This window comes from Callospermophilus lateralis, chromosome 10 (assembly GCF_048772815.1).
Source record: "Callospermophilus lateralis isolate mCalLat2 chromosome 10, mCalLat2.hap1, whole genome shotgun sequence".
Lineage (NCBI taxonomy): Eukaryota > Metazoa > Chordata > Mammalia > Rodentia > Sciuridae > Callospermophilus > Callospermophilus lateralis.
The window spans coordinates 14,726,929-14,752,411 of NC_135314.1; the positions used below are offsets into that span (position 1 = coordinate 14,726,929).

Here is a 25,483-nt window from a genome sequence, read left to right on the forward strand (position 1 = left end):
TGACCAGCTACTGAATTTTTTTCAATCTTGTAAACGCCAGCAATTCTACAATGAAATTGATTGACACAGGTGCATTAAAATAGATTGGAGATCATAATCTAGAACTTATGTGTTTCTTATATTTTTATAAACTAAGAAGTACATATTTTCAAACCCTTTTATCATTTGCCTATTTTCTCAAAAGAAATATAAAACAGTATTTTCTTTTTTTTTTTTTTTTTTTTTAAAGAGAGAGTGAGAGAGGAGAGAGAGAGAGAGAATTTTAAAATTTATTTTTTAGTTATCGGCGGACACAACATCTTTGTCTGTACGTGGTGCTGAGAATCAAACCCGGGCCGCACGCATGCCAGGCGAGCGCGCTACCACTTGAGCCACATCCCCAGCCCAGTATTTTCAAACATTACCATTATATTTGTTACTCAACTTGATGGAGTTATCACATTAGCTGTGGGACTTAAGTCACCTAATGTGTGTAGTGACCAACTGCCCTTGCATGGCCTACTGCCTGGTTTTTTAAATTTCAGTACAGCCACGCCTATGCAGTCACATGTTGTCAGATGCCACTTTCCACAAAGGAATGGCAGAGTTGAGTACTTGTGACAGACCAAATGAGCCCCAAAATCATAGAGTCTAACTATCAGGCCCTTGATGGGAAGTCTGCCAATTCCATAGTAAGCAAGTGGATTTTCTTATATTTTGAGACAGGGTCTCCCTAAGTTGCTGAGGCTAGCCTTGAATTTGTGGTCCTCCTGCCTCAGCTTCGAGTTACTGGAATTAAAAGCCTAAGCCACTGCACCCAGCTCAAAGGTATTTATTTAGAAAACAGTTTAGTTGACTGGTTTTTACATAAACTCATCAGAGTTAGGAATGATGAAAAGTTTTCTTATTCATAAAATTCTAAAATGTTGAACTATACAAGAAGTTCTGACAGGCTTGATGTTCTAAACCTGGTTGTAACTAACCTGGTATTGGCTAACTTGGGTAAAAAAGGAATTTTTTAGAAGGACAATTTGTAGACTTTCTCTGACATGCTGGCATAAAAGAGGATTTGGTACCAAAAGTTTGTCCTATGTTATACTTTGATAACAGCAAATATTTAATGTTATCTAGTGCAGTCAATGTAACTTAAAAATCTAAGTAATAAAACAAGTTTTGGGGGAAGTCAGTTTATTGATGGGTCATGATCCACCACCCAAACATTAAAGCACAAAGGAATTAAATAATTCAAATTTACTTTTCAGAAATGAAGCAAAAAAAACCCACTATGACAATACAAAAAAAAAAATTAACTGAATTTTTAAGTGCTTTCCCTTTGATACTTAAATAAACATGATTTCTTCTGTCAGGTATTTAGTATTAAGTGAACATGATTTGTAGTCTTTAATTTTTTATTGTTACTAATAACAGCCATTTTAAAAAAAGCCACAAATGCATTTCCAAAGAAAGCATTTTTTGTTGTTACAGTATTCTTTCATAGAATAAGAGGTATGCTTGTGAGTTTAGAACTTTAGCTGTAGGCACAGCTTGCACATGTGTGTCGCTGATGTGAAACCACTGCCCTTTGGTTGTTTCCATTTCAAAATCTGTCAAGAAAAAAATATAAAATTAAATATAAATGGGAAAATTCAAATTGATTATTTTCTGGTTTTGCCATAATCTGCTTAATACCTACATTTTCCAGGACAACTTACCTTGTGGAATATCTCCATGAAGAATGAGATTAGAGAGATGACTATTTGCAGTTCTTGCCTTGGCATAGGCAGTGTAATGCCCCGACCTCATGGTACCACTGTGTTCAACAACTCCATATAATGAATATAGTACTCTTGTGTTTTCTTCTGCAACATTCTTTAAAAATGAACAGAATCCAAAAGTTAGTTCTAGTTCCATTTGTACAGGTGTCATTGGCAAGGTAAGTTTACACTAGTCATCCTTTCAGAGTGTAGAAATTATTTCATGAGTCTGAACTTAATTATTTTCTCCCTTACTTCTTCTTAGCCTACAGATACTTCTGGGATTTTTTTGTTTGCTTTGTTGTTGTGCGTTCCCACCCACACCCCAGAAAGTTGGCATTGCTGTTTCCCTCCTGTAGAAACCATAATCCATGAGCTGCAAGTCCTTAACAAAACAGCAATGTCATTTGTGTACCAAAAACCAACTCACATTTTTAGATGCCCTCTAGGGACAGAAGCACAAACTTTCCTTTTTCTTTAAACACATACGCTATAGGGCTAACAATAAGGACAAGCATTCTTCAAGACAAGGGCCAATTACAGGTTACTCTCAAAAATCCTTAGAGTATCACAATCACTACATTCATCTTTATGCCTCCATATTCACCAAAGAACTTTTTACTTCATTCTAAATCCTGTCAGCTTTCCAGATATTTCTGTGTTCATTGGAACCCTCACAGAATTTTCACTACCATTCCATTTTAGCTACTCATCATTGTCAGAACTAGATTCTGGGCTTTGGTCATCACTCAAAACTGTTCAACTTCAGAATCTTACTAATCTAGTCTCAGCCCATAATTCTATTCAACTCTCACCTCAGGTATTCTGTACTATTTAATCTAACAAGATCATCTAGTCCTCCTCTTATTCTGGCCTGTGAGACTTCTTTTGTCATCATTGTCATCATCACCATTTGCAGTATACACTTTGCTATTCAAGATGTGGTGAAACAGCAAAAGCGGGCACCACCTGAGAATTTATTAGAAATACCATCTGGAGATGGTATTTCTCCACTCCAGCCGTACAAAATCACTTTGTAGGTCGGATTCCCAGGTGATTTCCTATGCACATTTAAAGTGTGAGAACTCTGACCATATGTGAGCTACCTGATTCTTCCATGGATGCCCTCTACAGCTATGGTCCCAACTATTCACTTCCTTATTTCTGATTTTTATTCTCTTACTATCCTCACCTCCCACTTCAGAAAAACTGAGACACAGCATACCCAACTCCAAGTTGTCCATTCTCAGGAAACAATCCTCTCCCTTACGTTCAAAGACCAAACTCCAACCCTCAGCCCTCCTAGCTTCCTCTGATATCTTCAACTTCTAGATTTTCCTCTAGGCTTACAAACCTACTTAAGTCTTAAGAGATTTTTAGAAATAATCTTCAATGGTCCACCACTTTTCCTTTTCAATAAAGCTTCTAATAATATATACATACTTGATCTCCATAACCCACTGAAGTTCCAATGGTGTTCTTAAAAATTCATAGCATGACCTCTATGCTGTCTAGTTGTTAGTTTTTAGTCCCTTTCTCTGATATTCTTGACACTGAGTTCATACTTAGTCTTTCCTTGAAACTTGAGCACATGGCAATGGTATTTTCGGCAAAAGATGGATTCCTGGTGACCTTGTATTCAAAAGTAATGAGAGGTATTTCCACTTACCAGCTAAAGTAACCTAGCCTTGTGGTGACAACAATAATAATTACAATTTACTCACCCACTCTGAAATCACACCTTAAAGAATTTTAATTGGGAGGGAGGAAAGTAAATTCTCATCATTTTAAAATTCACACAGAAAGTATCCTCTCCTACCTTTGTCCTGTTCACTCAGATGTTCAGAAGCTCTGCCCTTGGCTACCTGATCTTTTTTTTCAGGCTCTATATAGTACACAAGTGATCCCATCTTACTACTATTTTTTTTTTAATGTTTTAAATTTGTTCTAATTAGTTACACATGACAATAGAATGCATTTTGGCACATCAAACATAAATGGAGTATATAACTTCTCATTCTTCTGGTTGTCCATGATGTAGAGTTACACAGGTTGTGTAATCATACACACACATAGGGTAATAGTGTCCATTTCATTCTACTATCATTCCTAACCCCATACTCTCTTCCCTTTCCTTCAGTCCCACTGTCTAATCCAAAGTATCTCTATTCCCCCTTTCCTTACTGTGAATTAGCATCCACATATCAGAGAATCCATCTCACTTCTAATCACTGCCTACAATTTCCAAACCTGTATCTCCAGCCCTAAACTCTCTGCCCTTGGGCTTCAGATATGTTTCCTAGACATTAACCTCATGAATATTTCAAAGATATCTGATACTCACTGTATCCAAAACTGAACTCATTGTCCTTTCTCCACTTTCTAACCTGTTCTTCTTGTATTTCCTAACTCAATTTATAGCATTCTGTCTGCCTGTTCATACAGGCTACAGTAGTCACCGTCAACTGCTTCTGTGCCACACCAGCATCCAGGTAAAGGCCTCTGTCTCACCTTGCAGCACCAAGCAATTCTCAGTGGTTAATGTTGCTGTATCCTGAAATATTCACCTTCCCCTTCCCCTGCCCTACTTTATAAGCCTCATTACTTAATAACTGAATAATCCAACTTACTACTTCTAGAATTTCTCTCCTAAAACCCAGTCTTCATATGTCAGCACATAACCTATGTTTTATGTATATATATAAAACCTCGTCACCCCATTGCTTTAAACTCCTCAGGGTCTCCTTGCATTACTAAGAAGTTACTCATCATGAAACTCTTCATTACTGTCTCACCTCTCAGGCTTCATTTCCCTACTTCCCTATAACTTCTATAAGCTAGTCTAGAACTGCTAACATTGCCAGTCCTTGCACACTATTCTACACTGTTATGCATTTGTTCCTGTTGTTCTTTGTGCCTGAAGTACTCATGTCATTTTGACTCATCTTACTAACTTTTACTTTAAATATTAGTTGATGCATGGTCTACTTTGCAGGGCTTTCTGAGAATCACTAACATGTTGGATTAAGTTCACATCTATTCTATGTATAATAATCTGAACACTCAACCATATTTATCTGATTTCTCTTTAAAGAATTTGCTTTAAAATAAGACCACTCTCACCTACCTTACATTTAAGGGTACAAAAAGGAGCCAAATCTAAGATTTCCGGAAACTTTATGTGTTTGTTAACTTTGCGTAGGTTAAAACCAGCCTGAAAGAGAAGGACAAACAAATTCAATTCTTACCCTAGAGAGGTGTACATGTTAAGTAGCACCTGCCTCCAATATCCAAACATGAGCATCTAGTCCTGGTTCAGTCTTGGAGATTTGTTTTTGATCCACTTTGCTAAGTGCATGTATCTCTCTCTTTCATTCTCACACACACACCCCAGAACATTAAGAAAGCTGGGCCAGGCATAATGGCTGCAAGCCTGAAATCTTAGCAACCAGGGAAGCTGTGGCAGGATCATCACAACTTCCAGGTTGAATGTTCCTACCTCAGTCACCCAGAAAAATCAGATTAGAAGTTTAGAACAGAATTTGAAAGTCACACTGCTATTGCAAGAAAACACTGGGTCACCAAAATGATGCAAGTCCAAAGTATCAATATCTTTTTATCAAGGGTCAGTAAAAATAAAATGTCATACACAAAACAGAAAAATAACTATAATATTCCTGAGTGTGAGATTTAAGTATTACATTGACTTTTTTAAGTCTGGAATTAAGGTTAAAATAAGGTACTATAAAAAGAGCAGCATGAGTTCTAAGAAAAGTGAGGAAGAACTATACCTAAATGCCGCCTCTTCCTCTGACAAGCACTTGCTCATATGTGTGTGTGTGTGTGTGTGTGTGTGTGTGTGTACACACTTATTTCTTTGAAGACAGAATTAAAGAAAACCAAAGAAACATATTAATATATTAAAACAATAACAGTAAATATTACATACTTAAAACAAATCTGGGATAACAAATGGTACCTGCTGAAATCTCTTTAAATGAAGAGTGAGAACAGGAGGAGCAAGAGAAATTAGCATCTGCTTTTTGGCATTGGTATAAACATGTTTTCTTTCACCTAGAGAAAAGGAGAAATTTTAGCAAATGAAAGATTATTTTTGACTTCTGAAGTATTCAGTTTGCTATAAAATCAGATATCTAAAGCAAGGATCAGCAAATTGTAAAGGAAAAGATATTAAATATTTTATGCTTTTGGATCAAGGGGCAAATATCCAAGGATGTTTTCTAGATATTTTATATAGAAAACAAATTTCCCATAAATTTTTATGGATGAAATGAAAATTTAATAAATTAAGTCTTGAGTGCACTCTACTAAAGAGAAGAACAAAATTACTTTAGATGATATATAACATTTTGGTTTGTTAGGGTTTGAAATGGCTGTTCCCTTTCATCAAAAAATTTACAAATATTTGCTTATAAAAAACATTTTTGAGGGCTACAGGTATAGCTTAATGGTGGGGGGCCTGCACAGCATACATGAGACCCTGGGTTCAATCCCAGCAAATGCTTGTTCTCACAAATTTTTGACTAGAAGTTCATACAAATTGGTTGACTAGAAGTGCCTCATGCATTTCCCTCCACAAAAAAAAAAAAGCCAAATTAAAAAAAAAAACTATGTTTTAGCTCAGATACCACAAAAACACAGGTAGATGCTCTAATTTGGCCTATGGACCTTAGTTTGCCACTGCCTTCTCCAAATCAAATAATTCTATATGGAAAAAAAAAATTTCCCACAAAAGCAATATGTTTCCTTTTTATATCTACATGTCAATAAATTAAAAACTAGGATTTTAAAACACTTCAACCACTTTTAGTAAAAGTCCTCAGGAATTTGTAGCCCTTTCCTATCTCACTTACCCAACTTAAAAAAATAAAAAAGGGAAAGGGAGGAAAAGAAGAGGAACTGTCCATGTCTGTTTCTTATTTGATGGAAACTGTACAAAAGGATGGTCATTCTAGTCCTTTGCAATAGACACATCCCATAAGTACGCTAAAAAGTTCAAGCATGACTTCCTGGATGCAAGGGAAACAAAAGATGATCACAAATGCCGACAGGGAGCTATGGATGCAAGGAAACACTGTCTGTCAGGAAGCTGTGGTGACTGCATTCCAGTGAGATAATCTACCTTTGAGAAAGGTGATGGACAGTACACTGTCCCACTTAACCTACTGCTGCTGTGATGTCACAGAATATTAGTCACCTCAATAAAATTCTTCTTTCATTCTTCCATTGAAACATTTACCTACAAGAAGGCACTTATTCATGCTATCCAAATCCTGATAAGATCACAACAGAAGACTACTCCATCTCTTCAGTGCAAAATGTACCCCTTCATATTAATTTTATTTACAGTAAGAAAATCTAAATACCTTTTGTATTTGCCTTTGGTCCATTATATTGCCTCCGTGTGCATACTTCACAAAGCAGTTTATTTGCATCTCGAAGTTTCTCATTACGGGTGAACTGATATAAACAATGTTGAACTGAACACTCATCAGTGTTCAAGGTGTCTCTATTTGCAAGAGTACAGAAAGCAGTTTCTGGATCTTCATTTACAACTTCATATACTTTTGTCCCAGAAGTATGACTGTCATTCAGAATCTCTATATCTATTTCATCAGGTTGAAGAACAGCATTTAAGTTAAGGTTTTTGAAACCACTGGAAATGTCCACCTCTCCATTACTCCCTTCTTTTAGAAAGGTACCATTTAAATTCCTAGTACATTCAGAGGGAGATGATGCCAATTCCTCCAGATCATTATCCATATCGATACTTTTAATATCTACTTCCTCTATGGACTTTTGATTGTCAGTTATATTTTCTATCATTTTTTCTTGTCCATTCAAATCTTTCTGATTAACACAAAATTCTTTATGTGTAACTTCCTCTTGTGAAATATGGTTGGATTTAATTACTACTTCTTCCTGAAGTGACATTTCAGCCTCACATTCATTGTCTTCAGGATGGTCAATGGTACAGATATCATTCAAATGAAGAACTTTTCCTTGAATTTTTTGTTGCCTTCGTTGGTTCTGTGTAAAAGGAATATAAAACATTACAAAGGCGGGGGTGGGGTGGAAGGGGACAAAGAAATGGAGACACAGGAATAGAGCACATGTACCACATCAAATTTTGCTATTTACTGAACAAAAATAATTTTATAAGGAGGAGTTCACTATCAGAATCTCATTATAAAAGTTCCTTGGCTATCAGGGTTCAAATAAATTATGAAGAAAAAGTCTTAATATGAAATCAGAAACAATCAAAAAACTGTTGCACTGGGGAAATAGAAATATGCAAGGCAGGTATAAACCCTTTTTTTAAGAAGTGATCTAGACAGAGTACTTCAACTATTAAACCCAAGCAGCCAAGAATTACACAATGTGGTAGATTTTATTGTATTCTCAACAAAAGATATATCCATATAACTTATGATTATGATTACTTGGTCAAAGTTTCACTAAGATAAAGAATAAACTGGGCTGGGGATGTGGCTCAAGCGGTAGTGCGTTCACCTGGCATGTGCGGGGCGCTGGATTCGCTCCTCAGCACCACATAAAAATAAAGATGTTGTGTCCACCGAAAACTAAAAAATAAATATTAAAAAATTCTCTCTGTCTCTCTCTTTAAAAAAAAAAAAAAAAAGAATAAACTGAAAAGATGCGTAAGTACAGGACTGCTCTGGACAGAAGGATGGATGACAAAGTTAATGAAAAAGCACAGAGGTCACCTGGACACATGTACAGAGGACAATCAAGGATTTTCCCCCTAAAAATCATCCTTTTCTCTCTTTTTTTTGCCTCTGTAGCCTATTTCCTCTTGAGAAAAACAAAGCTATTTTATCAAAATTCCTGTTTTCTGAGTACCTAAAGACCCAAAGGTGTTGGCATTTTTGGCTGTAATTCAAAGGATAGTCTCTGTGAGGCTAATCTATAATACAAAAAAAAAATGAAGAACAACACAAGATGACCCAAACACTCTAACATGTGTCAGTAAAAATAGAGGAACAAACAAATAAAAAATGGAAGAATAATTCAAAAAAAGGAAAGATAAATAAAATGGCTCTGAAACATGAAAATATGCTTAACCTCATTTATACTAAAACAAATGCAAAATAAAATTGCATTGAGATAGTATTTTCCACCTACTAGACTAGAAGATTGATATCACCCTGCTATCAAGATCAGAAGAAACAAGTGGTGGTATGAATATAAATTGGTACCTTTGTGAAGACAACTAGAAAATATCTATTGAAACTACGAATGTAATCCTTCTTCTCAAAATTTACCCTACAGGTGATGTAAGTACAGGGTTATTCACTACAGCAATGACCAAAATAGCAAATACTAAAAACAACCAAAATCAACAGAGAAACAGCTAAATGAATTATAGTACATCCATGAAACAACTATAATGCAGCAGGGAAAAAAAATGAAGACACTTTCTATCCTGAAATGAAATGGCATCCAAAAATCTAAGTAGGTATATAAGCAAACAAAAAACAGGACCAGAACAGTGTTTTTAGTAAAAAAAAAAAAAAATTAAGTTTCTAAAATATTTGTATTTCCTTATATTTTCCAAAACAAATTCCAGAAGAGTACATGGAAAACTAAATACAATAGTTATCTATGTCATAAAATGATAGTAGGTGACTTAAGTTACTGTATATCTATATATTTTTAAATTTGTAAATGTCAAGTGTTAACAACTCAAAAAACAGTTGAAAATGAACTAAGTTTATTAAAAACAGTTATCACACATGATGCCAGGTTAAAAAAAGAAACGCAACTTTTCTTCACATACACTCAAAGCAATTTCCCTGCAGATAATACTAAATGAGCTAATTCTATAATTGTCAAATTCAGACAACTCAATAGTTCAGAATGTAAAATAAGAAAAGCATGCTTTTTCAGTTACACACCTTGGCTTGCTTTTTGGCTTGCTTCTTTGCTTTTTTCTGTAAGTGCTTACTTGTTCCTGAAGGAATATCATGCCTCTCTTTTATGTAACTGTCATTATCTTTTTCTTCCTCGCTGTCTTTATCTTCATCCTCCATTGTCTTTTTCAGATTTTTATCATTTATACTTTTCTTACCACTCTTAAAATACAGAGAAAATATTGGTTAATACCAAAACTTTATATCCACCTGGCAGTTGAAAGAAAATTCATATTACCAAAATTTTTTTACTTCTATTTTATACTAATTTTACTTCCACAATATTTGAAAACATGTCTAGGACAAAATGCATTCATCTCACTTACTAGAAAGCAATCTTCACATACTGAGAAAGAAAGCAAATAAAACAGCAAAAAAGGAACTTCACATCTAAGTGTAATAGAAAGGAATACAATGGATGTTACTAACTACAGGCTGTATCACATTGTAAATGAGTCCATTTCTAAATGTCTTTTCTATTCATAAATGATTTATGTATCAAACTGCAGGTACTTCTTTTAATTCTTTTCTTTCCTTGTATGTAAATGATAGTTTACAGAAAAAGAGAATAAAGTAAGTGTGGTGTGACTTTAACCACTAAGTAATGAGGCAAGGGATCCCTACTTCACAGGAAGTTGAACGATTTATCCCACATTCATGAAATGTGTCCTTTTCCCTACAACCACTTAAAGGAAGCCAAACTAATAAGGCTTAAAACTGAGATAATAATATCTATTTAATATTTATGTACATAAGACTGCAATGGATCTGTGGTTAGCCTTAAATAATAAATAATAATTTTAATGGGAGGAAAATACTTCCCTATGGGTAAAGCAATCAAGTTAATTACCTATGAAGAATTATATACATATCACCCTTTCTTTCTTAAAAGAAAAATATATCCCATTCTTGATTCAAATCTGAAAATTTATTCTATCGCAAGTAAATTTAAGAAAAACTTCTTCATGGACTAGTAATAATAAATTTGAAAAAGGTGACAAGGTTTTTTTCCCCATAAAAAATCTAACAGAAACAAAAAAAATCTACTTCAACAAAATAAATTTCATGGTCTTACCTGATCATCTAAAACTGGGAGAGACAAATCAAGGAAAGATTCATGAACCAAAGAAACCTTAACCAAACAAAAAAGAAAATGTAAAAGGAAGGAAGAAATTCACATTAAACATTACATATTAAGATCCTCCCCATTTGGGTGAAGAGGAAGTAGGTTTTAATAAAGGGTTATGAAAATTTAAAATGAAAAAAATACACAATTTTGAGGACTTCAGATTAGGGGAAATAAATTGAAAGATTAAAGCAACATCAAATTTTAGAAGTGCTAAAATTTTCCAGCAAAAAACCATACACATTTGGATAGTTCAACAAAGAATATTCTATGAAGTTAGATATTTCCTTTTTTGAAGGGAACAATAAATTGTTACCAGGAAACATTAATGAATACATGCAGCCCACACTATATCCACTTACAGTGCTGCACTCATCACACATGATTGTACTAGTCAGTTCACCACCAAAGATACGGTCCACAAAACTTGGTATTGATTTTTTCTTTTCATAATCTGTAGGAAAAAAGTTTATAATTACTTTATGTAATTACTTGAATAAGAAAAGGTAAAGCTATTTACTTACCTAACTCTAAAATTTTTCATTTCTTATCCAATAATTTTTCTCCATTCATAATTATCATTATTTATCTTTATACTATAGAAGTCAGCAGCTACATATACTCTGCCTCTAGACATAACACAACTGAACACAATCACCTTTTATGAATTAAGAAATGTTCTTATCGATGATCTCTTAGTCAGTGTGAACCAAATAGTGCAAGTCGTGAGAATTTCTATATACTAATACCTCCTCCAATAGTAAAATGAGCAGATCAGAGGAGGATGAATGTCTAGCTCTAACATTCACTGATTTTCTAATAAAGACACTGGTACCAAACTTGGAGACAAAATGCATGTAACTTACTTTATAAACTCTAAAACTACTTTTATAATTAAAAATAAAAAACTCAGGAAAATATTTCAGATGAAATCTTCCTTTTGATTTTTCTAAGTTCCCAGAAAGAATCTTGACACGCTTAATGTAAGGTGACATAATTTTATTACCTAATCACTCAATTTTCCAAATATATAAAATTTATATGTATTATTCAAATGATAAGTTTCCACTGATATAAAAACATCCTTTTATAATAAATGGACACAGGAGCCACAATTCTCTACTACTGGCCAGGCTCTCTAGGGTACCAAAAAGGTAGAATTATCAACAGTTGATTGGAACCACAACTTTATAATACAGTACCCCGTAGTCACTTATGGCCATTTAAATTTAATTAAAACTAAATATCAATTCAGTTCTTCAGTTTCACCATTCAGATTTCAAGAGCTCCAGAGCCACACGTGGCTAGCAGCATCTACACAGGACAGCATGTGGAAGAGTTCCATCACCACAGTAAGATCTACTGGACATATCTGTCCTAAATCTTTATATGTCACCCAACAATAAAATCTAAGTTGGCTCTATGATTAATAATCAGCTACTGACAACTCATATTAGTGTGATTCATTATTTACTGTCAATTATATTTCTAAGTTTTTTAAAATCAAGACTGTGATATCATCTTAGTTCAATCTTTATAAATTTCACTATAATAATCCATAAAGAATAAACCAGAAGTTAATTTTTTTAAATATTCACCTATGGAGTACTAAATAATTTTTAAAAATCAACAGTGATGTAGAGAAATTATACGTTAATAATTGAGGATTTGAAATACAAGTGCTGGCAATCTTGTCCTAAGGTACAGAGGAATTCAACTATAGTGTTTTAGTTCAAAAAATTAGACATTACCTTTAACTTTATTTTTTAGTTCTTCATCCAATTTTTCAGTAGAATTACCAAATGCTTTAAGAATTCCTTTACTCACTCTCTAAAAGTAATAAAATGGATATATATATACTATTAAATTTTAAAGTTAATTTCCTTAGAAAATATGTAATCAAGAAAGGATCAAGACGTAGCTCCCAAGATTTACTGAAATTAAAATTAATACTTCCAAAATCACATTTTCAAAATTAATTCACGGAGCTTTCACGGAGCTAAAAAGAATTATGACTCTAACACAATCAATAACCTGAAAAAGGGTACTATCTTATCATTTCAAGATCTTAAATCTATATAAACCAAAGCTTTTCAAAGTATGCCCACTTCCTTAGGAAACACATTGAAATGTCTTATCCTCGAAAAAGAGTGTTTGCATGAGAGCTATAGGAACTGACTCCAGAACTAGATGTTCAGCTCTGCCATTACAGGCTGAGACCTTGAACTAAGTACCAAACTTCTCTACACACTAGATTCAGTATTATGGAATGAGAAAATAGTAAGAGGACCTACTCAACTGATGGGTTGTGAGAACTACAGACAACAGTGCTCCACTAAGTGTAGCTCTAGTATTAGTTGCTATTATGGTTACTATCACCATTGTGATATTTTATTAATTATATTCACATCACCAAATACATTATTTTACATCCTGGCAACAGACAAAATTTTCTAAATGCAACAAATGTTCCTTAAGCTTTATAAAATGAAAATGCTTCTTACATTCAAAAAACTGCTCTAAATCACACTCAGAAAAAGAAGAAAGGTATGCTGCAACTGGGAACTGGTTGGGAAAAATATCAGTTGGTAGAGGCTAGTAAAATAGGACCCTTAAACAATGTTGCTGTAAACCAAATCAGGTAAACTAAAGCATTATGAAAAGGAGAATCATTTCTAATTCTCTTGATCTATTCTAATGAAGAAAACATTAGTTGAAAAAGGCCAGTACAGAAAAAAAATTTAAAAGTACAATAGCTTCAATGACTAGCTTCCACTGCTTAATAACATTTAAATAGCAAATAGCAGACAAGCTCATGAGATGGGATTATAAAATATGGTGGTAATAATATGCTAACTTGGTGTTCTTCTGCTCGCATCCCATCCAGTAAATAGCGAAGTAGCTCCTGGCTGTCTTGCTGCTGGTAGCCCTTAAACCGCACTGCTCTACAGAAAAAGAAAAAAGAAAAAGAAAAGCAACAATGAGTCAATTAAAACATATTTTGATTTATAAAATTAAGATAGGATCCTAAGAGACCTTAGGATCCTATCTTAATATTAGGGTGTCCCAGTTTTCTCAAAATCCCTGTTTAGTCTAATAATGCCCTTGGCAGATGTAATTATCACATTAAGTACAATTCTTTAAATACAAATGAAATAAATTACAATTAGTATATATATTCACTGGGTTGACTCTAACACCATTAACTTTTTAAATTATTTCTCAGCATTTTACTGATGCATTAAAGGCACAATCAAGTGGATACTCACTTTTTACAGACCTGAGCAAAGAGTTCTTTAGGTGTCACAATTCCCTTTTTGGTCTCTTGCATCTCATTAAGAAACTGGCTCATGGCTAAAGTTAGAGGACCTGGAGGCTCAAGGTTTACTTCTAAGGGTTCCTAAATATGGAAATAAAAATTACATTTTTCAGTCAAATTTTGGAATCACTTACTTTACCCAAATGTAACTAGTTACCAATGTGCCTGATAGAGCTGCCCTATTTAAGTTTGAAAATTATATAAAAAGATACAGAAACATGCCAGGTACAGTGGTGCATGCCTGTATTTCGAGAGACTCAGAAAACTAAGGCAGAAAGACTGCAAGCTTGAGGCCAACCTAGGCGACTTAAGGAGACCCTGACTCAAAATGAAAAATAAAAGGGATGGGGATTTCACTCAATGATAGAGTACTCCAAGGTTCAATCCCCACTAACTAACACACATACACACACACATACACACACACATACACACACCCCACACACACAAAGAGAAAATAAACTCTATGGTAAAAGACTATCTTATGAAGAATTCAGCTCTATTTTAGTTTTAGACTATCAGGAAGTTACTACCAAGGAACTGAAAAAGTTAAAGCAAAATGTAAATAATAAAAATGAATTCATTTGGCTACAAGTCACTTTAAAAGATGTTAAAAACAAGGGATGGAGGTATAGTTCAGTGGAAAAAAATCTGTCTAGCATGTGTGAGGCTCTGGGTTTGAGTCCTAGTACCAAGAGGGGGTAGGGATAAAAAAAGACATTGAGAACAAAAATGCAGGCCTAGAGTTTCACAAATATCAACATTGCCAAAAGTGAAGCAGAGCACTAGCTCACAAAGCAAACAAATGTAAAGGCTCCTCATAAATTCCATTAGCCTGTTCATGTTTAATTTAGTAGTATAAAATAAAAACAAAAGGGCTGGGGATGTTGCTCAGTGGCAGCATGTGCAAGGCCCTAGGTTCAATTCCCAGTACCATGGAAAAAAAAACAAAAAGTACAAAATTTTTAAAAAGCAAAAACAAAGAAGTAATGTAGAAAACTGTTTTCAAAAGAAAATAGTTCAGAATATAGATATTCACAGAGGAAATTTATATAAAAGTTTTTTTTAAGTACATACTGTTAGTGCCAAATCAGGTGGTTCAATTTTTACAATTGTTCCAGACATTTTCACTTCTTTCAGTAACTCTCTAAGCACTGGTGTTTGTGACAAATTCTAGAATGAAGGATGGAAAAGGGAAATTACATAAAGGCAAATTAATTCATTCAAAATTTCTTAAGTGTGCATTCTACCAAAACTTGAAATCAAAACGAATACTGAAATAAAAAGTCATGACCTGTTCTTTCCCCGACTCTGGCTAAAACCCAATTCTGAGCTTCTTCATCACTTCAGAGGGACATTCTCCTTCATCACCTGGTTAGAAGTACCTATCCTACACTACCATCACAATTTTCTCACCACCACTTTTAATTACATTTTTGTTTTTGTAGAAATTATCCTGGGTTTCCCTGACCAAATGCAAGCTCCAATAGGCAGAAGCCATGATTGCCCATCACTCCCAGTGCTCACTACTATGGTTTACTCACAAGCAATAAACAATTACTTGAGTTATGTTGAATGCATAGAAATAAATTTCATGGGGAAAAAGTTGATACTATAAGTAACAGACCCTATATTTAAAAAGGGCAGGGTGGGGGGGTATGACACTGTCACCTGCATAACTGCATTGAAGAAACATGTATTTCCCAAATTACTGAGTCCTTTCACGGTTATTTGGGAAGAATTCATGGGTGGATTTTCTTTAGTCATGTTTTCCTTCTTTTCTCTTTCTTGCTCATTTTTACTCTCTTTTTCTAATTTTTTGTTTTCAAGTTCAATGTTTCCATTATCCCTGTCTGCTTAAAAAAAAAAAAAAAAAAGAAGCAAGAAAATAAGGCAAAATATGTAATATCCATATCACATTCAAAGTTATACTTGAAACAGAGCATTAGAATTGGTGACTTTTACCTAATGCCATTGTCACCAATTTTAAAATTTTATTTTATGTCCACATTCTTTGTTTGTTTTTTATTGTAATTTCACAGGTAAGAAATGTTCATTTGTAGAGAATTCTTATGTAATAAAAAGGGGAAAGTTTATATAAAAACGTATATTGTTTGGTTTCATTTATCAAACAAATGCTTATATCTCTTCTGAAATTTGTTTACTCATTCTTCTTTTTAGGGTAATTTACCTAGATTTATTAGTTAATGCTTAAAATCAAACAATTCCAGGGGCCAAAAATCAATTTTCAAAAACAATTCTCTATCCTTGTCTAGATCTGACAAAAAAATTTGTGACCACAACTATCAAAAACATAAGCCTAAAGTAAATGCTGTATATCAAATCAATTAATTTAATTATCATGAAGAAACTGAGAAGTATATGACCATTAGAAGGAGTTACAAGTCTTTATTTTATTTCACGACACACTATAACTTTGTTAAAAGTATACCACCTAAATACTGTATAAAACAGATCAATAGTAACCCTACAGTCAAAGTCTCCATCCAGACTGTCGTCACATATAACTACTCATTTCTCACAACACTATAATGCTTCTCATTCTAATACCTCATAATGGCATAATTTTTCAACATTTTACATTCTCTATCAAAAATAGTTTCAGAGTTTTAAAGTCAATCACAACTAACCATTATTCAGCTGCATGTAATACCAGGTAGCATAATAAATAAGTCTGAATATCAGCAGATATATCAATCAACATTATAGTATCTATTAAGAAACAAATTATTTTACCTGGCTTGGGAGTTAGAGTACCAGCTTGTTTTCTAACATAATCAACCACTTGGCCCAATCGGTTTGAACTACTATACTGGACTTCATTATCACAGAGGTAACACCTGTGTCCAAAAAGATCACAGAAGAAAAATGATAAATTGACAAGCAAAAAAAGGAGAGCCAGATGACAATTCCTGAAACTCAAAATATGTAATGTCAAATTATTCTATTAAAACAACTGAAAACAAAAATTCTGTTTTCTAAGCTGGGTTTGGTGGCACAAGGGACTTGGGAGGCAGACGCAAGAGGATCCCCAAGTTCAAGGGCATCTAGTGAGACCCTATTTCAAAATTTAAGAAAAAGTGGCTGAGAATGGAGGTCAGTGATAGAGTACCCATGGTTTGCTCTCTAGTACTACATACACATAAATGCACAAAATCTTTTCCTGAAGACTTTAGACCATGCATGTGTCTGTGTGGCGCTGAGAATTGAACTTAGGGTGCTCTACCACTATGCCACACCTCCAGCCCTATTTTGAGACAGGGTTTCACTAAATTCTGAGGCTGGCCTTGAGTTCGTAATCCTCTTGCCTCGGTCTCCCAAACTGTTGGGATTACAGACCTGTGCCATTGTGCCCAATGAAAACTATGCATATTATATATGTAGCATAGTTCTAGCTAACTATTAAAAGAAATCACCAGATTTCTTATTAATAGTTAGCTAGAACTATGCTACATATACATACTGTTAAAAACTCCAGACATTTTACTGGACTGGTTATCATATTAAAGTCAAGTCATTTCTACACATAATGTAAATACACATTATTTATTTAATATCGTTTAGTTGTAGTTGGACACAATGCCTTTGTTTTATTTATGTATTTATGTGTTTATTTATAGTTTTGATTGTAGATTGACAAGATATTTATCTATTTATTTATTTAATTTGGTGCTGGAATCAAACCCAGTGCCTCACATTTGCGAGGCAAGTTGATCTATCACTGAGCCACAATCCCAGCCCTATTTTATTTATTTTTATATGGTGCGGAAGATAGAATCCAGTGCCTTACATGTGTTAGGTAAGCACTCTACAACTGAGCCACAACCCTAGCCCCACATAATTTAATTTATACACATAATTTAAACTACAGACTTACACCAACAAAATAAATTTTACAACTGACAAATGATGCTCACTGAACACTGTTGTGAAAATAGTTTTAAGTAAAAATCTGTTTTAATGATGTAAAAACACAGAAAAATACATGCCAGTCTGACATTTATTTTCATACAACTCATGGTCAAACTTTTACTTTATTCTCATTTATCTGAAATTTGTTCTTAGCATTGTAACCTTTAAACTAAAGACAACCCACCGTATATTTTATAATCTCATGAGCAAGAAATCAAAAGAACAAAGATCTCTATATTTTCTATATGCTGCAATTTTATGTGTATACAAAAGTAGCAAAAGTGTCTCATAACATCACATCACCTTCTCTAGCCTTCTGTGATGGTAAACACTGCAAGAAGTTTACCTTTCATGCTCCTTAAACATCTTCAAACAATTTCATTTTCCAGTATTTCACATACTAGGCATAGGAACTAACACTCACCACACACTCCAGTTGTCCAAACTGAGAACCAGACAGTGTGGCTCTGATCTTGGTATCATATAGTGCTTCAAAGCATGCTGCTCCTGAGAATTTCTGCCACAGCCCTAGAGAAACAAAATCATAAACCTCAAAGTTCAAAAATTCATGAAAAGAGAAGAATTCATAATTGATCACGAATACAGAAGTGTCTCAAGAACTTATATCATTTTTACAATTTTGAAAATAAAATGTTACGCTCTAGAAAATCTGGATTTTGTTAAAAATTAAATATCCATAAGCAACTTAGGACATTTACGGAAAATGGTATCTAGAAAACCATTCATTAAAAGTACTCTTCCTCTCTAATTTGTCTTTCCTGTTGCAAATAAACCACACTAACACAAATCGTCATATCTGGTTTAGACCCTTAAGAGTCTCCCAAATATTCTCTTCACTTTAGTATCCCTCATAACATACTTAATTTTTTTCAGTTCAATGTTCCTAAAACAAAACTCCGTTCATAAACAATTCAATGATTACAAATTGCTCTCTTAAACTCCTAAGGAACTGATAACCCTCTGACCCCAACCTATTTTTCCAATGTTAATTCCCACAATCTCCTGTTTACATATCAGCTATCAGCTAAAAACACAGTAGATTTATAAAATTTATCTGTGGGAGAAATTGGCAAAATGCTTAACAATATCTATTATTTCTTAGGATTATATGTGAATCAGTAAATATTTCAATGAAATTTTCAACTTATAAAATATGGAAAAGCAAACTGGCTCTCTGCCCCATCTTTACCTTCCTGACAAGTCTGCCTAGTAGTCCAAATTCCTATACACATAACCTGCCATCACTAAGGACTGTCTGGTACCCAGATGTTTAGTACGACAACAGATGTGAGCAGGTATAACAGACAGTCATGCACCAGGCAGTCACATACACACCTTCAAGACCAAAGTATTCATTCCCCAAGCTGCCTGGAATGTGGCCTGATGAGAACTCACAGCAAAGTCCATCTAACCCCAGGATTATCCTCAACAAAAGGGAGTGAACCTGCCCATGATACTCTCTAGGGACAAGCCACCAGTAATGAAAGTCTCTGTATGGGTATAAAGGCTCCTTGCCTTAATTTAGGATATTGCTCAAAGGCCAGAGTTCACTATATAATCAGCTGAGGACCTGTTGCAACAGCTTAATTTAACTTTTCCCTCTGCTTATTCCTGCTTCCTAACTCTTTTAATAATGTCATACTTGAGAATACTCACCAGTAAATGCCAACATACAAATCTTACTCTCAAAATCATTTCCCTGAGAGTATGCATCTATCCTAGTTAGCCATAACAGTACTTTTAGATGATACCTTCTAAAACAAGTTTGAAGAGTTTTCTAAAATCCCAAATTGATAAAATCTAAGCATTACCTGATGGCCACATTTAAGACATAGCCAAACTGAAGGATTTTCTTCTGTTTCTTCCTCAGATTTATCTTTTACTTTGTTGTCCGTCTTACAGTCTTGACAAATATTCCATTCCACATTGACTAAAGCCTTTTTCAAATTACCTTGTTCCAATCCTTTTCTAATGTGTCTACATATAGGTTCTATTAAAACAAATAATTAAAAAATGAGGCCAAAAATAGATTTTTATTAATGTCAAAACTTAATTTTTCATTCAAACTTCAAAACTGAATTAACCCTATAAACAATCAAATACCCTAAAATCTTGCTTGATATTTGGCTATTATAATAATTATGTGACTTCTTTTTTTTCCTTTTTTCTTTTTGGTGGTCATGCTGGGAAGCGAACTTAGAGTCTCGTGCCTAGACAAGTGTTCTACCCCCAAGCATCCAAGAAAGAGATCTTATTCAAATTTGAAATTTTCATTTTTAAAGTTCTAAATATAATCACTACCATCCCTAAAAATTCACTTCAATTTTTCTATTTTCTTTAAAGGAAGGTCCTTTATATATTTGTTTTCTTTATGTTAAAGAAGTTGGAGAGAAAGTCCCTCATTCAGTCAACACTACACCTACTTCAGGCCAGGCACTACACTAGATACTAGGCAACCTAAAAGCAAGCAAGCCACACCTCTTCTCTTTTGAATAGCTCACACTCTGGTAGGAGCAGAAGCTAAATAAATTAATCTGTAAGAATTTCTAAAACATCCTATAGCATCACAAGAGCAGGCAGCTAAAGACTCCAAATTTTTCACAAGGGAGATAACATATACATTCCTGGACTATATTAATAGTAATAAAAAAAATCTCCAATATTGATTAACACATCCTATAAGCTGTGTTAATAATATATGCTAAGTGTTTTACATATAATAACTTCCTTAATCCTTGCAAACACCCAGAAAGAGCACATTTGTATTTCCAATGACAAATGAAAAACTAATATTTAGAATCCAAGGTCATATAACTACTGACAGGCTGTGCCAGAACTTGGAAGAAAGTTTCTGACTTCACAGTTCACACTTCAAACTATGACCTCAGGGAGTAAAGGGAAATCTGAGAACAATCCTATGAATAAGAACCTGCAAATGTTCATGCTGTCTCCCTGAATGGCAGGGTCTCAGAAGGTACAAAAATAAGCAACTGGACCCTGAAACTAAAAACTATATTGGAGTCAAGTGAATAAAGGGCTTTACAAGCCATTCTAAAGGGTTTTCATTGTTTCAGGAACACTGAAGTTTTAGAAATTACTTAAGTAGCACAACTGGCTTTATGCTCAATGAATGTGCACCAAGAGAAAAGTAAAAACAAATGAGATCATGCAAGACAACTGCTGAATCCCAATAGTCAAATTAAAAAAAAGCTACCCTTCTGAACTATCAAATCAGCAAAGATTTTTACAAATAATCATAACCAACACTGGTGAAGGTTCAAGTAAATGGGCACTTGATTATGCTGCTAGGGGGCCTATAAATTAGTAAAACATTTCTGAATAGCAATTTAGCAACCCAATCAAAAGAGCCTTGAAAATCATTATACCCTTTGATTCAAAACAGTTCTACTTAAGAAAATAATTGGATGTGCACAGATATTTAACAACAAAGATGTTCATTATTATTCCATTCTTAACACTAAAAAGTGAAAATTTACCTAAGTCTGTAACAGTAGAGAATTAGCTAAGTTAATGAAATACACACTTGTGACCCTTTACACCAATGGAATTATACACTACTAAAAGGCCATAGAAGACTAGTAAATTACATACAAATGTAAACATTAAAATGCAGATTACAGGGCTGGGGATGTGGCTCAAGCGGTAGCATGCTCGCCTGGCATGCGTGCGGCCCCGGTTAGATCCTCAGCACCACATGCAAACAAAGATGTTGTGTCTGCCGAAAACTAAAAAATAAATATTAGAAATTCTCTCTCTCTCTCTCTCTCTCTCTTAAAAAAAAATTAAAAATACAATAAAATGCAGATTACATAACAATAATATACATTTGATCCTATTTTTATATGTTAAAATCCTTTTAGGAAAACAAACATCCTTTTAGGAATATAAATGTTAAAGATTCAATTAGTGCAATATACCTGAAGATTCAGAGGAATCATCAGTTGGAACAGTTTTTCCCTTTGTCCGTTTCTTTCCCATGCTGGCACTTTATGGATTATTTACTGACACAAAATAACAATCTAGAAAACAAGATAAAGTTAGATTGACCAAGAAAAAAAAAATGTTTTATATTGCTCTAGGAAAAAGAAATACAGCTAAGCCATATATAATTTCTTGCATGTCTATCACCTTTTATAATTTACAAAGACTATTGACATATATCATCTAATTTTTTTAATTGCTTTTTTTAATCATCTAATTTTTAATAAGAACTTGAGGTAGATGGGATAGTACTTCCCTGTCTTCATACCTTGGGAAAATGATTCTTAGCAAAGAAAGGTAAGAGGCTTTCAATAAATCTAAATATCAGGGGAGAGCCTCAGTCTTCATACACAGATCTTGAAAAGTCTCAACACTTGACACTAAGAGAAATCAAACTCCTTACCACATCAATTAAAAACTCTGAGCTGGGCATGATAGTGCACACCTGTAATCCCAACCACTCAGGAGGCTTAGACAAGAGGATCACAAGTTCAAGGGCAGCCTGCTAAGTGAGACCATATCTCAGAAATAAAAAGGGTTTGGGATGGAGCCCAGTGGTAGAACACTTGCCTAGCATGCAGGAGGTCCTCGGTTCAATCCTTGCTACAGCAAAATATAAAAATTTCCTTAAAAAATAATTCTGAAAGCAACTTTCTAAATAGTTAGAAATTTTACAAAATAATTTCAAACCTGCATATAAAAAGTGATGCATTTTTCTTCACCAGAATTTCCAATAGTATCAGCTAACAAAAAATTGATTACAACTTCATTACCAACTATTTACATTACTATAGTATTGCCAAAATCACTTTGGAATACAAATATGACTGTACATCAAATCTTCACTATTTTAATCAACAATTCAAAATTAGAAAACAGGAAAAATGCTGAAAAAATACATATCTAACTTTAAAACTATTAATAATTTTAAAAAGCCATTTTTTGTGCATTAGAATAATTTGTTAGTGACAAATCCTTAAATGATTATAAGTTATTGTACCTGAAATGTTCATTAAAATTCTGATTGTGTAAGTGGAGATTAGGGAAAATTAGGGCCTGGAGAAAACACTGTTACTGTGTGTGTGTGTGTGTGTGTGTGTGCGCGCGTGCGCGCACGCCTGTGCGAAAACCCAGAGTCTAATACATGCAAAGCAGGTGCTCTAACCGTCTTAGTGTCTTAGAAATATTCCCCTTTTTGGCTTTTGGTGCCTTAGTGTAACTGGAGGTAATTCAAAGAGATTTGTATAAAAACTGAAAGTACAATTGATAATTATCTTTTCCAAGTACAACTTAACATGCTTAGAAAATAAATAAATGAACAAAGGAACACAAAAGTATACGAGGATCATACAAAGGAAGAATATTTTATGTACTTTTCCTTACCTTAAAGATAAACATTTAATTGTAGATCTTAGAAAAAAATAGTACCCAAGTTCTGGCCTCCAATCCAACTCCCTCTAATCTGTGCTGCATTCCAGTACCAGATTTGTTTTCCAATAATGCCATTTTTAATCACATCACTCTCTTAACTGAAAGCCTTTAATAATTTCCAAGTCCATATTCCTCAACTTTACCATCACAGTCCTTCATAGTTTGGTCCAAATGCTTTGGCAATACTGACTCTCATTACTCTTTCACCAAAAAAAAAAAAAAAAAAACACAACTACTTGAAGTAATAATTACATGGTGCCTTTGATCTTCCAAGTCTCAAAGTACTTCATAAATATTTTTACATATGATTTCACAACCCTTTAAATGGGGACATTTCACTAAAGGAAGAAACTCATAAACAAAATAGTGAAAGAACACAGGGTTACAGAAATGTAACTAAAACACAGATATTTGGGTTCTAAGATCACCATTCTTTCTCTTCCAATCAAATCCAACTCTTCAGTAGCCTCTACTCCAAATACCTTGTCCCGACCTCTGTGCCTTTGATTTCTGAGTTTTCTCCATCCATCCAAAATCTCCAAGCTTTCCATTTCAATAAAGTCTTAGTCAACACTTCCACTTTAAATACACCTCTCCACTAAACTTCCCCACTATTTTAGTGTGCACTTTTCATCTTGTCCCTTTATCAGATACTTATCGTGGGCTGTTTCTTAAATCTTTAACCTGAACATGTCATTTTTCTCTCAGCAATAAGAAACTGTAGGAAAAAACGGTTCTAGGCATTATTTCTGAGTTGCCTGTAGCATCTACCACCAGTGCTAGTATACAGCAGTTCCTCGTAAAATACTTCTTTTTGTTAAAATGGAAAAATAAGAGTACCTGAGGCATAAAGGATGGTTACAATGTGCAAAAGGTAGGTACAAAAGAATGGAGCGAACAAGTTCTGGTGAAAAAGAAAAGGAAGAAGAACGAAGAAGTCAGAAGTCTGTAGTAGTGAAGACAGCACTAGTAAATCTGGTTGCAGTAGCTCACACTCCAAAGGAACACTTGAAAGGCGAATCCTAATTGCTGCAGGTAAAGAACATAGGAGGTCACTAAAGAGGTAAGTAAAGTTTTGACAACTACAAAGGCAACTAAAGAGACATGAAAAGTAAGTACTGTATCATCAGCTATAAAACAATAAAGCTACTAGATGTTTTCAGTTGAGTCTCAGGATAAGAATTAGCATCTTAGTCAACTTACTCTTTACAGAACCGCATGAAAATTTTAAATCAGCACTAGCTCTACCACATCTCATATTGATCCAATTCCCTTCTTTTGCCCTCCCAGTCTTCCCCTGCCTACTCGCTTCCATTACAAATGTGTGTGGAAACCCCTGTCAGCAGATCTTTCTTAAACGTGGCTATCAAATTTTGCCTAAACTAGTCCTGCCCTGGGAGTACGCATCTGGTTTGGAGACAGATCCTATTCTTACTAAGCACAAGGACGCAGCTACAAACCCAACCCCACTCATCGGGCGCTCCCGGTAGCTAGCCAGCCGCCCACCTACATTCCCAGAGGCCGCCACGCCTCCTTCCCTTCTCATCCCACCCTTTCCAACTGTTCCGCACCCACCGGGAATCTTGGGGTCTGGGGTCGAGAAGGACGCCAACACCGAGAATTCATTGGCCAGCTCCTGGGACTGACAGGACATCAAGCCAATGAGAACGTGGCACCGGAAAGGTTAGAGTAACACGCTTAGAAGGGGCCCTTCCAGGGAGAACACGGTTGGGGCGGAAAAATTCGTGCTCTACGAGCGCAGGAGCTCAGAAGAGTGGTGATCGCAAGTCGGTGAAAGCAGAACGTACCCACGGTGACAGCGCCCATAACTGCATCCCCTAATGGGCCTTTGGGCTAGGAGGCCGGCTCCGTCTTCCTCCCGGTGACGAATAGAGAGCAACAGAGCCGAATCCACCGTGCCCTTTAGAAAGCCGGAACTTCCGGGACGCGGCATTATGGGAAG

At 34.6% G+C, this 25,483-nt stretch overlaps 1 protein-coding gene across 3 annotated transcripts; it reads right to left on the reverse strand.

Moving 5' to 3' along the window:
* Positions 1–236: 236 nt before the first annotated feature.
* Positions 237–25,472, reverse strand: Usp16 (ubiquitin specific peptidase 16). Of its 3 annotated transcripts, none has more exons than XM_076868106.2 (19): positions 25,329–25,472; positions 23,473–23,720; positions 22,026–22,127; positions 19,899–20,077; positions 18,491–18,594; positions 16,891–16,994; positions 15,805–15,986; positions 15,211–15,306; positions 14,084–14,214; positions 13,672–13,759; positions 12,566–12,644; positions 11,177–11,268; positions 10,764–10,820; positions 9,674–9,850; positions 7,121–7,784; positions 5,713–5,807; positions 4,861–4,947; positions 1,692–1,848; positions 237–1,583 (listed from the first exon to the last, which is right to left on the reverse strand). In XM_076868106.2, the coding sequence occupies exons 3-19, from the start codon at positions 22,084–22,086 to the stop codon at positions 1,459–1,461; spliced, it is 2,478 nt and encodes an 825-aa protein (XP_076724221.2). In that variant the 5' UTR covers positions 22,087–22,127; positions 23,473–23,720; positions 25,329–25,472; the 3' UTR covers positions 237–1,458. The 3 variants fall into 3 exon arrangements, with proteins under 3 accessions (XP_076724221.2, XP_076724220.2, XP_076724219.2); XM_076868105.2 differs by lacking the exon at positions 23,473–23,720 and adding an exon at positions 24,361–24,549; XM_076868104.2 differs by lacking the exon at positions 23,473–23,720.
* Between the last annotated feature and the right edge of the window lie 11 nt (positions 25,473–25,483).

Excerpts from the sequence above, each read along its gene's own strand:
- Usp16 (XM_076868104.2), bottom strand. The coding sequence starts at position 22,086 with ATGGGAAAGAAACGGACAAAGGGAAAAACTGTTCCAACTGATGATTCC. Across the intron at positions 5,808-7,120 it reads ACCAAAGGCAAATACAAAAG|GTGAAAGAAAACATGTTTAT; the intron begins GTATTTAGATTT and ends CCTTTTCTCTAG. Across the intron at positions 1,849-4,860 it reads TTTGTACCCTTAAATGTAAG|AATGTTGCAGAAGAAAACAC; the intron begins GTAGGTGAGAGT and ends TCATTTTTAAAG.